At 43.2% G+C, this 13,124-nt stretch overlaps 1 protein-coding gene across 2 annotated transcripts in view; it reads left to right on the top strand.

Moving 5' to 3' along the window:
• The window catches only part of Pelp1 (proline, glutamate and leucine rich protein 1), a 38,667-nt gene extending 36,678 nt beyond the window's left edge, over positions 1-1,989 (top strand). For both annotated transcript variants that reach the window (XM_048365876.1, XM_048365877.1), the window contains 2 exons: positions 167-1,684; positions 1,839-1,989. In XM_048365876.1, coding sequence (XP_048221833.1) covers positions 167-1,684; positions 1,839-1,931 — 1,611 coding nt within the window. In that variant the 3' untranslated portion in view covers positions 1,932-1,989. The remainder of the gene's footprint in view (positions 1-166; positions 1,685-1,838) is intronic.
• Positions 1,990-13,124: the final 11,135 nt, after the last annotated feature.

The following is a 13,124-nucleotide window of genomic DNA, read 5'->3' as shown; positions in this document are numbered from 1 at the left end:
TGTAATTAAGAGTCTCATGGGGATTTTTTTCTGCCCAAGCTGGCTTCAAACTGCAGTCCTCAGATCCCAGCCTCCAGAGTGGCTAGGATTACAAATGTGAGCCACTGCCATCTTGGCAGATTCTGTGTTCTTGATGCTCATTCGTGGCCCTTGTTTTTTTCCTCAGGTCTCCTCTTTCTGTTCAGAAGCACTAGTGACTTGTGCTGCTCTGACCCACCCTCGTGTTCCTCCCTTGCAGACCATGGGCCCCACTTGCCCCACACCTGCCCCAGTTCCCCCTCCAGAGCCTCCATCTCCATTTAGGGCCCCACCCTTCCATCCCCCAGGCCCTATGCCCTCTGTAGGCCCCATGCCAACTCCAGGCCCCATATCCTCATCTGCCCCCTTGCCCTCTGCAGGCCCCATGCCCTCAGCAGGTTCATCGTCCTCCACAGGCCCCATTCCCTCGGCAGGCCCTCTGCCCTCTGCAGGTCCTATGCCTTCCACACGCCCTGGACCTCCAGCCACAACCAACCACCTAGGCCTCTCTGTCCCGGGCCTGGTCTCTGTCCCTCCTCGCCTCCTTCCTGGCCCTGAGAACCACCGTGCTGGTCCCAATGAGGATCCTGTTCTGGCCTCAAGCGGAACACCTCCACCTACCATACCCCCAGATGAAACTTTTGGGGGAAGAGTACCCAGACCAGCCTTTGTCCACTATGATAAGGAGGAGGTGTCAGATGTAGAAATATCATTGGAAAGTGACTCTGATGACAGTGTGGTGATTGTGCCTGAGGGGCTTCCGCCTCTACCACCACCACCTCCCACAAGTACCCCTCCTCCCTCTGTGGCCCCCACTGGGCCACCAACAGTCTCTCCTCCTGTACCAGCCAAGGAGGAGCCTGAAGAACTTTCTGCAACCCCAGGGCCTCTCCCTCCTCCGCCTCCTCCCCCTCCTCTGCCTGTTGCTGGTCCTGCAACACTGCCACCACCTCAGCTAGTCCCTGAGGGGCCCCCTGGTGGTGGAGGTCCTCCAGCCCTGGAAGAAGATCTGACGGTGATAAACATCAACAGCAGCGATGAAGAGGAGGAGGAAGAGGAGGAGGAGGAGGAAGAGGAGGAGGATGAGGAGGAGGAAGAGGACTTTGAGGAGGAAGATGATGATGAAGAAGAGTATTTTGAAGAGGAAGAAGAGGAGGAAGAGTTTGAGGAAGAATTTGAGGAAGAAGAGGGTGAACTAGAGGAAGAAGAGGAGGAGGAAGATGAAGAGGAAGAAGAAGAGTTGGAAGAGGTAGAAGACTTGGAATTTGGCTCAGCAGGAGGGGAGGTAGAAGAAGGTGGACCTCCACCCCCAGCCCTCCCTCCAGCTCTCCCTCCTCCAGAGTCCCCCAAAGTGCAGCCTGAGCCAGAACCTGAACCCGGGCTGCTATTAGAAGTGGAGGAACCAGGGACAGAGGAGGAAGCTGGGGCTGAGACAGCACCCACCCTGGCTCCAGAGGTGCTCCCCTCCCAGGGGGAGGGGGAGAAAGAAGGAGGAAGTCCCACAGTAGGGCCACCTCCTCAGGAGATTGTTGAAGAACCTTCTTCGCACCCACCCCTGTTGGAAGAGGAGACTGAGGGCGGGGGTGACAAGGTACTGCCCCCACCGGAGACAGCTGAAGTAGAAGAGATGGAGACTGAGGCAGAGACCACAGCTCTCCAGGAAAAGGTGAGTAGGCCAGGCAGGGAGGGTACCTGTGGTGTGGGGCTGGTGGGAGAAGGGTGCATCTACCTGTGTAAAGGAAGAGGTTTGCCCCGGCCTGATCCACCTTCTGTATATGTGTGTGACTGTTTTGAATCCTGTGTCTTTTTTTCCCTAAAAGGAGCAGGATGACACAGCTGCCATGCTGGCTGACTTCATTGATTGTCCCCCTGATGATGAGAAGCCACCGCCTACCATGGAGTCTGACTCCTAGCCCTCTTCTGTACCTTCTTCCACCACCTTCTTCCCAATAAAGTTATGTTCTTACTCGTGCTGCTTCTGGTTCTTGCCACACCTTATCTGTAGCCAGGAACCTTGATGTCTCCTGGGGTTTGCAAGTTATCTAGTTTCCAAATATCCCTGATCTGTTGTTTTCATTGTCAGAAGAAAGAGCCACTGACTTATAGGAGTAAGGGACTGTCACTCAGTAAGTTAGTGTGTGAATTGTAGAAATCTTGTCCTCTACTCTTTCTGATAGGGTTGCTTGTGTAAGACTATACACAGTTTGTGTGTAGCCTTGTTTTTTAGTTTTTAATTGTTTTTTTGGCCAGTCCTGGGCCTTGGACTCAGGGCCTGAGCACTGTCCCTGGCTTCTTCCCACTCAAGGCTAGCACTCTGCCACTTGAGCCACAGCGCCGCTTCTGGCCGTTTTCTGTATATGTGGTGCTGGGGAATCGAACCTAGGGCCTCGTGTATCCGAGGCAGGCACTCTTGCCACTAGGCTATATCCCCAGCCCCAGCCTTGTTTTTTAGTAAGGGGTAAGAAAATTAAAGGGCTTAACAGGGTTAGTGAGTGAACCTGTGTAAATACACACGAAGAGATACATAGCAATGTATACAATCCCTTGGTTTGAGGAAAGCCTGATTATGATGAAGTTGTGAATTCAGTGCAATTTGAACTTTGGACACCCCCAAAGGGATCTTAGACTGGAGATGAGCTCTATTGTAGGGCTTGTACCAGCTCTACCCCAACCCCTCCTTGGCAGGAATTTGGTTACGTCCACTCCAAATCCTACTCGATTTTTTTGCCAGTCTTGGGCTTGCACTCAGGACCTGGGCACTGTCCCAGAGCTTCTTTTGCTCAAGGCTTGCACTCTACCACTTGAGCCAGTGACACTTCCAGCCTTTTCAGTTTCATGTGGTACTGAGGAATTGAACCCAGGGCTTCTTGCATGCTAGGCAAGCACTCTACCACTAAGCCACATTCCCAGACCCCTGCTCACTCTTGAGACCTGGCTGTTTCACCACCAATGTGAAGTCCATGTATATATGTTATATAATATCCCCATATAGACAAGTAGGACTATATATCTCATATTAATGTATATATATTATATATGATATATATTACATAGGATGTGTGTGTGTATGTATGTTTTCCTTTTGCTACTGGGGCTTGAACTCAGGGTCTAGGAGCTATCCCTGAGATTGTTTTTTGCTCAAGGCTAGTGCTCTATCATTTGAGCCATAGCTCTACTTACAGCTTTTTTTGGTAGTTGATTGCAGATAAAGAGTCCTGAAGACTTTCTTGCCCAGGCAGGCTTCAAACTACCATCCTCAGATTTGTCTCCTGAGAGTAGCTAGGATTATAGGCATGAGTCACCAGCACCAGGAGCCCCCCCCCCCCCCATATACATTTCTAGGCTTTGCTGAGAGGTGTGAGCCTAGAGCTGTGTCTTAAGAAGCTACCAAAAGTAACAGGCTTGACGTTAGGGGCTCTATGGTATCACTCAGGGAACATAAAATGCCTGAGATCAGTCCTCAGCTCTGGGTGGGGAAAAAGCATAAAATGCTTTAGAAATGCAAAAGAGAGTCATCTCTCCAAACTGCATGTATCCTAAAAAGGCCTCTTGAGTAAGTTTTGGAAACTTTAGTAGGGTTTTAAAAAATACTCCAATTTGTTTTGAAAAACTTCAATACCCCATAAGAGTTACAAGAATAGTACAAGGTATAATCTTTGCATAGCTTCAGCAGTTGTCAATGTTTACTCAGATTAGCTTTATATGCATATAGATACATGTAGAATTGTGCATAGATGTGTATAGGTATGTGCATATCTATAGAATATATGTCTTCACATTTTGGGGGATGGGAGGGGACTGAAAGTAGTTTGTAGACATCATGGCCCTTTTCCTAAATTGAGATTAAGAACAGTTAACAGGGCTGGGTGCCAGTGAATCAAAAACACCTGTATTCCTAGCTACTCAGGAGGCAGAAATCTGAGGATTATGGTTCAAAAGCCAGCTCAGGCAAGAAGGTGTGAGACTCTTCCCTCCAACTAGCCAGCAAAAAGTTGGAAGTGGAGCTGGGACTCAAAGTCACAGAGTACTAGCCTTGAGCAAAAAAGAAACTGCCCAGGTCCTGAGTTCAAGCCCCAGGGCGGACACATAAAATACAGTCATAATACTATTGTTAATCCTAAGAAAATAGTGGTGTGATAATACTTAGAGTGGTTTACTTTAGATTTTTTTTTGTCTTTACAGTAATGTGGCTTCTCCCCCAGCCCCCTTAACTGAAAATGACTAGCTTAATAAAAGTTTTCTGTTTTTCACTTTCATTAAAGTACATGGGCTATTCAGAAGTATTACAGGGTTTGTGCTAGGTGATTTCCCTGACTGGGCTAACCTGTTTTAAGTAGGCAGTAGTAGTGCCATACCTTCTGATATTTGATAGGTTAAGTGTATTACACAAATCATTTTCAAAATCTTATTTTTCAAACGATGGGTTTTATTGAGCCATATCCCACTGCAAAATGAGTATGTTTTGTATGTTGTGATATTTTTCTGTTCACTTCTTGGCAGTACTGGGGTTTGAATGAGGGCTTCGTGGTTTCTAGACATTTACACTGCCACTTGAGCCCCTATCTGCAACTTTCCTGGAAACCATAGGTAGGTAAAGTTGACGTTGACCTCAAAAAGAGTCTAGAACAAATTTCCCAAGGTAAATTTTCCTCTGTATTGAGATACATACATGTAGTTTAGAATTCAAGGTTTGTCTAAAAGTCTTAACCCCTGTCTCCTAGGCACACAAACTTTCTCCTTGAAGCAGATATAATAATCAGTATTTTATATGTTACTTCTAGAGACATTGTGTGCATACACAAGCAAATAATGACATATGCATGTACAGGTAATAAATGCTGTTTTTTACATATGATAGTATATTTCCACATGAAATCAATTTCACTGTTGTAGGGATTCACTCAGCCAATACTATGCATAGTACTAGTTATGTACTAGACACTTGATATTTTTGAAATAATTATTGATCCAAATGGGGTTGCAAAGATGGGAGAGATTGGGGAAGTGACAAAATGTCCTTTATCCAATTTTCCCCGGTGATTATTTGATCAGTGTCAAAACCAGCTATTTGATGTTGATACTGTGATGGGCACTGTTTTTTTATTTTGGAGCAATGAATGAAAAAAATCCAGCCTTGGCAGGAATGTCTCTTAGATTTCCATCAGCAGTAAACTACTCAGAAACAGCTGGAAGCGGTGCTGTGGCTCAAGTAGTAGAGAACTAGCCTTGAGCACAAAGAAGCTCAGGAACAGCCCAGGCCTCATTCAAGCCCCAAGGCCTCCCTGTCTCTGCTCCCCTCCCCCCCACCCCAATATCAATTGAGCCCTGATGGGATTTATAGTCAAGATGTTTAGAGGGTCATTGCACAAATAAAATATGAATTAGATTGTGACAAGTGCAGTGGGAAAAAGAAAGGAAGGTAGGTGATAAGTTTGTATGGGTATGTCTTCAACATACTGACGAAAAGTTTCAAGCAAGTTTAATTGTGGAGAACAGTATGTTCACTGTGTTAGTACTTTTGAGTATTAATTTTTTTGTTAGGGGGCAGGGTTTTTAGTTGAGGCTCACCTCAATGCAGCCCAGGCTGGCCTGACATTCAGGATTCTCCTGCTTGTTTCTCTAGTGCTTAGCTTACAGGTATGTGCTCTTGCATATGTAATTTTTTTTTTTTTTTTTTTTGGCCAGTCCTGGGCCTTGGACTCAGGGCCTGAGCACTGTCCCTGGCTTCTTCCCACTCAAGGCTAGCACTCTGCCACTTGAGCCACAGCGCCGCTTCTGGCCGTTTTCTGTATATGTGGTGCTGGGGAATCGAACCTAGGGCCTCGTGTATCCGAGGCAGGCACTCTTGCCACTAGGCTATATCCCCAGCCCCGGTGCATATGTAATTTTAAGAAGCCCTAACTTGAAGTTGAAAGCAGTGTAGAATTCTCGAGAATTTTCTAGGAGTGTACTTACTTTGGTGGCAAGTACAATGATCCTAAAAGGAGCAGTCTTGTTTCAAGGGGACCAGGGAGTTTGTAAAAGGGCAGATGAGGGGGAAGAATGAGTAAAGTGGGAATGAGATGTGTCTGTGTGGCTTCTACTGGAGGTGAGGAAGGAAGCTGTTGGAGATAATTAAGCAGATAATTGACATGATTTATGTCTGAAGTTCATGGGTGGGGAATAGATGAAAGGCAGTACAGTAGTAGCAGAGATGCCAGTTAGGATCTAACTCTTGCTTCCTACAAGATTGTGGAAAAATGGTTGGAACTGAGATAACATCTGAAAGTGGAATTGATGGAAAGTTGAAGATCTGTTTTAGTTCATACAGAGCTTCCTCATTTTCTTTGACAGCTCTTTTTTTTTTTTTTTTTTTTTTTTTTTTTTTGCCAGTCCTGGGCCTTGGACTCAGGGCCTGAGCACTGTCCCTGGCTTGTTTTTTGCTCAAGGCTAGCACTCTGCCACTTGAGCCACAGCGCCACTTCTGGCCATTTTCTGTATATGTGGTGCTGGGGAATCGAACCCAGGACTTCATGTATATGAGGCAAGCGCTCTTGCCACTAGGCTATATCCCCAGCCCCTCTTTGACAGCTCTTTAGAATTTAAAAGTCCCAACCTCATTTTTAGGCTGATTCTCTTGCTGCAAATAGATGGGTACATATACATACATGGTATGTGTACATATCATTTTTCACTTAAGTATTTGCCTGATAAATTTCCAGAAGTAGAGTTGCCAAGTCTTCCTTAGCTGTTGTGCAATTTTTGTTTCCACTCAAATATTTCTCTAAACCCTTTGTCTTTACTATTATGGTAAAAGGCAAAAAGGTGTGTGTTTTTGAACCTTTTTTGTCTTGATTCATAATTCTTTATATAGATTAGGAAAATTTAGCCTTTTGTCTATAACAGAGTTGCAGTTCCACCCCCCAACCCCCAGCCCGAGTTTGTCTTTTGACTTCTTATGGTGATTTTTTTTGGTTGTACTGAAAATTTTACTTTAGTTCATTTTTTGTCACTTGTGGGGCTTGAACTCTGGGCCTGGGCACTGTTCCTGAGCTCTTCTGCTCTACAACTAGAGCCACAGTGCCACTTCTGGTTTCCTGGTGATTAATTGATGGGAAGAGTCTCAAAGACTTTTCCTGCCCTGGCTGGCTTTGAACTAGGATCCTCAGATTTCAGCCTCCTGAGTAGCTAGGATTATAGGCATGAATCACCAGTGCCCAGCTAAATTTTATATTTTTAAATGCTGAAATGTGTGCATGTGCAGCAAGCCTTCTGTCTAGAACTACACAGCCCCTAAACATTTTTTGCCAGTCCTGGGGATTGAACTCAGGGCCTGAGCACTGTCCCTGTCTTCTTTATGCCTCAAGGCTAGCACTCTACCACTTGAGCCACAGCGCCACTTCTGGCTTTTTCTATATATGTGGTGCTGAGGAATGGAACCCAGGGCTTCATGTATGGGAGGCAAGCACTCTACCACTAGGCCATATTCCCAGCCCTGGGGTGATTTTTTTTTGTTTGTTTCTTTTTTGTGGTACTGGGGAATCAAACCCAGGACCTCTGAACTATAATATTGGGAAGACAGTTTGTCAAAGCTTAGGTGAGATTATTGGAAAAGCTTTTGTCTTTTTTTTTTTTTTTTGCCAGTCCTGGGGCTTGGACTCAGGGCCTGAGCACTATCCCTGGCTTCTTTTTGCTCAAGGCTAGCACTCTACCACTTGAGCCACAGCGCCACTTCTGGCCATTTTCTGTATATGTGGTGCTGGGGAATCGAACCTAGGGCCTCATGTATATGAGGCAAGCACTCTTGCCACTAGGCCATATCCCCAGCCCCTTTTGTCTTTTTTTTTTCCCTAGGATTTTTGGGATACCATATGTCTGTCTGTCTGTCTATCCCTCCCTCCTTTCCTCCCTTCCTCCCTCCCTCCCTCCCTCCCTCTCTCTTTCAATATAGTTTCATTTATTTTGTTGGGTACCTCAACTGATTCCATCATTTTGCTATTGTGAATGATGCTGCAAGAAACAGATACAGAGTTGTTTTTCTAGTATATTTACTTACTCTCCTTTGGATATATATCCAATGGTGACATAGTAGACTCATAGAGAATGTATATTTTTAGTCTTTTGGAAAATTTATACTATGGTCTAGGAATATAGTCTAGTGGTAGAGTGCTTGCCTTGCATATGTGAAGCCCTGGGTTCGATTCCTCAGCACCACATATATAGAAAAAGCCAGAAGTGGCACTGAGGCTCAAGTGGTAGAGTGCTATCCTTGAATAAAAAGAAGCCAGGGACCAGTGCTCAGGCCCTGAGTCCAAGCCCCAAGACTGGCAAAAAAAAAAAAAAAAAAAAGTTGATACTGATTTCCATAGTGACTGCATTTGTTTACATTCCCTGTAACTGCATGAGGAGGTTCCTTTCCCCCCACGTCCTCACCAGCATTTGTTATTTCTTAATGGTTATTATTCTGATGGGAGAGAGATGGAATCTTGGTGTTTTGTAATTCCATTGTGGCTAAGGATGTTGACCATTTCTTCCTGTACCTATCAGAGCCATTTGCATTTCTTCTTGTGAGAAGTCTCAATTTGCTTTCCCATTGATTTAAAATTTTAAGTTCTTTATGTATTCTGAATATTAATTATTTATCTTTTGTATAGCTGGTAAAGATTTTTTTCCTATTCTATGGGTTGTCTCTTCTAGTAATTGGTTTCTTTCATTGTGCAGAAGCTCTTTAATTAGATGTATTTCTATTTATCAATTTATCAATTCTGTCTCCCATCATCTAGGCATCTAGAGTCCTATGCAGAAAAAAAAAACCCTTACTTGTGCCTATGTTGAGTTTTTCCTACATTTTCCTGTGGTGAATTTTAGTTTCAGTTCTTCCTTTGAGTTCTTTGGTCAAACAGGAATTGATTTTTTTGTACAGGGTGAGAGATAGAGGTCCAGTTTTAGTCTTCTACAGGTGGATAGCCAACTTCTCAGCATCATTTGCTGAAAGACTGTCTTTCTCCATTATGTTTTCTCTCCTTTGTCAAAAATTAGTTGGCTATACATATTTGGTTTTATACCCAACTCTTCTATATTGTTCCATTGGACTTCAGGTCTGTTTTTGTGCCATTACCAACCTGTTTTCGCTATTATATCTCTGTAGTAAACTTTGCTGGCTTCTTCAGAGATTTTTCACAGAAGGATGTTGAATTTTGTCAAAGGCTTTTTTCTATTTTGCATTTATTGAAATGATCATGTGAGTTTTGGTCTTGTTCCTGTTTGATGTATTATACATTCATTGATTTGCATATTGAAACATACTCTTATTCCTGGGATGAAACCAATTTCATCATGGTATATGATCTTTTTTGATGTGATGTTGAAATCCATTTACAAGAGATTAGTCTATAATTTTCTTTTTTTGTTCCATCTCTGGTTTTGGAATGAGTGTAAGGCCTGCTTCATAGAATGAGTCCAGTAGTTCTTTTCTATTTCATGAAAGAGTTTGAAGAGTATTGGTATTAGTTTTTCTTTGAAAGTGTGCTAGAATTTGGCCATGAATCCATCTAGTCCTGGTATTTATTGGGAGACTTTTACTGCTACAGTTCCATTACTTATTATAGTTCTGTTTAACTGGTTTACATTGTTTTCTTCAGTTTTGGTGGGTCAACTGTATTTAATAATTTATCTGTTTCGGGAATATGGCCTAGTGGTAACAGTGCTTGCCTCGTATACACAAAGCCCTAGGTTGGATTCCTCAGTGTCACATATATAGAAAAGGCCAGAAGTGGCACTGTGGCTCAAGTGGCAGAGTGTTAGCCTTGAGCAAAAAGAAGCCAGGGACAGCGATCAGGCCCTGAGTCCAAGGCCCAGGACTGGCAAAAAAAAAAAAAAAAAAATTCTTTTGGTGCCAGTCCCAGTACATGGAAAACTCAGAGCCTGGGTACTGTCTCTGAGCTTATTTTGCTCAACACTAGCACTCTACGTTGAACCACAGCTACATTTCTCACTTTTCTGGTGCTTAATTGAAGAGTCTCAGAGATTTTTCTGCCTTGGTTGGCTTCGAATGTCTTTCTTCAGATCTCAGCCTTCTGAGTAGCTAGGATTATAGACCTGAGCCACTGCAGCTGGCTGTTTTCTTCTATTGGTCAAATTAGCTATGGGTTTACTAGTCTTAATCTTAAGAAGAACCATATTAAAATTTTAATTGATTAATTTTTGTATGTTGTAAGGCTTGAACTCAGGGCCTGAGTGCTGTCCCTGAGCTTTTGAGCTGTTTTGTCAAGGGTAGTTAGTGCTCTATCACTTTAAGCCACAGCTCTGTCCACTTCCAGTTTTCTAGGGTTTCAATGAGATAGGAATCTCATGGACTTTCTTGTCTGGGCTGGACCAGAATCCTTGGATTTTACTTCCTGAGTAGCTAGGATTACAGGCATGAGTCACTGGTGGCCTGCTAGAACCAGCTTTTTAATTTCATTAATGCTTTGCATAGTTTTTGTCTCCAATGCAGTAATTTCTGCCTTTACTACTTATCTCTATATACTAAATTGGATTTGTTTTGTTTCTATTTTGCTAGAAGTTAGTTACATTGTGAGTATTGGTATACTTGTATTTACTTGTTGTAAACAGTTGTTACTATGAACTTTTTTTTTTTTTTTGGGCCTGGGCCTTGGACTCAGGGCCTGAGCACTGTCCCTGGCTTCTTTTTGCTCAAGGCTAGCACTCTGTCACTTGAGCCATAGTGCCACTTCTGGCTGTTTTCTATATATGTGGTGCTGGGGAATCGAACCCAGGGCTTCATATATACAAAGCAAGCACTCTTACCACTAGGCCATATTCCCAGCCCCTATGAACTTTTTTCATTAGTTTTCAGGACCTTTTTTATTTCTCTGTTTTTTTAGTGACTCATGTCTTTCAACAATATGTTCTTCAGTTGGGCAGTTGTTGTCTTTCATGTCTTTTCATGCCTTCCTTTCATTTAGTATCCTTATCAAAGAATCTGTTGTTATTCTAATAGACTTGGCACTGTAAGTTTCTTGTCCTGTCTTTTAGTATCTTTTACATTTTTTTTTTTTTTTTTTGCCAGTCCTGGGCCTTGGACTCAGGACTTGAGCACTGTCCTGGTTTCTTTTTGCTCAAGGCTAGCACTCTACCTCTTGAGCCACAGCGCCACTTCTGGCCATTTTTCTGTATATGTGGTGCTGGGGAATAGAACTGAGGACTTAATGTATATGAGGCAAGCGCTCTTGCCACTAGGCCATATCCCCAGCCCCTCTTTTACATTTTTTGTTCTGTGTATATAGTGTTTTTACTGTAAGTTGTTTGGGGGTGTTTCTTTTTCAATATTGCCTGGTTGGGGCTTCTGTACACCTCGATCACATATGTAACTAAGATTTTTGCCATTTTAAAAAGTAAATTGCCAGTGCTTTTTGTTTTTATTTCTTCTTTCTCATCTTTCCCCATGATTTTTTTTTTTTTTTTGCCAGTCCTGGTGCTTGAACTCAGGGCTGGAGCACTGGCTCTTGCTTTCTTTTGCTCAAGGCTAGCATTCTACCACTTGAGCCACAGCACCACTTCCGGCCTTTTCTGTTTATGTGGTGCTGAGGAATCGAACCCAAGGCTTCATGAATGCTAGGCAAGCACTCTATCACTCAGCCACATTCCCAGCCCTGCCCAATGATTTTGACAGAGTCTGTGAGGTCTTGTCATTCTTGGTATCTTCTTCAGTCTTTTCCAGTATCTTTGACTGTTGAAGGCAAAAATTAGTACATTGGTAGAATTTGGTGCATTTAGATGTAATACATATGAAATCTAAAACATAAAAGGGACAAAGGCACTAGATGGTGGTAGCACTTTTACATTTTTACTTTATGTGATTAAAAGTAATAACTTTCACTGTATTGTTATCTTTTCTTTTCTTTTCTTCTTCTTTTTTTTTTTTTTTGGTACTGAGGATTGAATCCAGCATGTTGCACTTGATAGGCAAGTGCTTTGCCACTGAGCTACATTCTAGGCCCCAAGTAGACTTTCAACAGCTAGACATGTATATGATAATTCCAGAGAACCATTTGAAAAACAAAACAAAGAAATCTATCCCCAAAGATAAGAGAAAAATTAAAATGTAACACTTAAGTGTTTAAAAGAAGGCCATAAGAGGGAAAACAGCACAAAACTGAGGGAACATACAGATAATTGTAAAATAGTAGCATATCAATGCCAGAGCCAGCCGGCAGCGAAAGGGAATCCTGAATGTGGTGGATGAGGATTAAAGAAAAAGAAAGATATAAGACAAGAGAAAAAAGACAAGAGACAAAGATGGGGTCCGGGAGGTCTGCAGCTCAAGACTCAAGACTGCAGCGCCATTTATTCTTAACTTCCAGCTTATATACAGATTAGGAACCAGGGAATGGCATAGGATTAATTAAGGTTTAAGAAAACAGGAAGGCCCTGAAGTTGGTAAATAACAAGAGGCAGTAAAACAAGATGAGGTTGAATGGTTTACATAAAACAGACTCTTGTGGGCATAATAAAACATCTCCGGGGGGCTGGGGATATGGCCTAGTGGCAAGAGTGCCTGCCTCATATACATGAGGCCCTGGGTTCGATTCCCCAGCACCACATATACAGAAAATGGCCAAAAGTGGCGCTGTGGCTCAAGTGGCAGAGTGCTAGCCTTGAGCAAAAAGAAGCCAGGGACAGTGCTCAGGCCCTGAGTCCAAGCCCCAGGACTGGCCCCCCAAAAAACCAAAACATCTCCGGATTAGTGCTGTCCTTCAAGTAAGCCCTGTCCTTGCACGTCCTTGAGATAACATAGCCAGAGGTCAGGATGAACTTTGCTGTTGGCTCCCTACATATCAATAGCTATATTTAGGGCTGGGTGTGGTGGGGCGCACCTATAATCCAAGCTATGTGGGGAACAGATTAGGATGATCATGTTTCAGGGCTATTCCAGGAAAAGTTAGCAACACCCCATCTTAACCACAACCTGAGTTGCATTAGTTGAGATGGAGTCTTACTAATTTCATTATTTTTTAGTCTGAATTAATGACTTTTTCTGTAGCTTTCCAAATAACAGTGGCTCAGTTTATGCTAAGGCATATGATAAAGTGATCTTTTCTCCTCCTTGTAGTTTATATGCTTAT

Source organism: Perognathus longimembris, chromosome 17, assembly GCF_023159225.1.
Source record: "Perognathus longimembris pacificus isolate PPM17 chromosome 17, ASM2315922v1, whole genome shotgun sequence".
NCBI classification, from domain to species: Eukaryota; Metazoa; Chordata; class Mammalia; order Rodentia; family Heteromyidae; genus Perognathus; species Perognathus longimembris.
The sequence above is the reverse complement of the archived record's forward strand: the minus strand, read 5'-3'. Positions and strand labels throughout refer to the sequence as shown.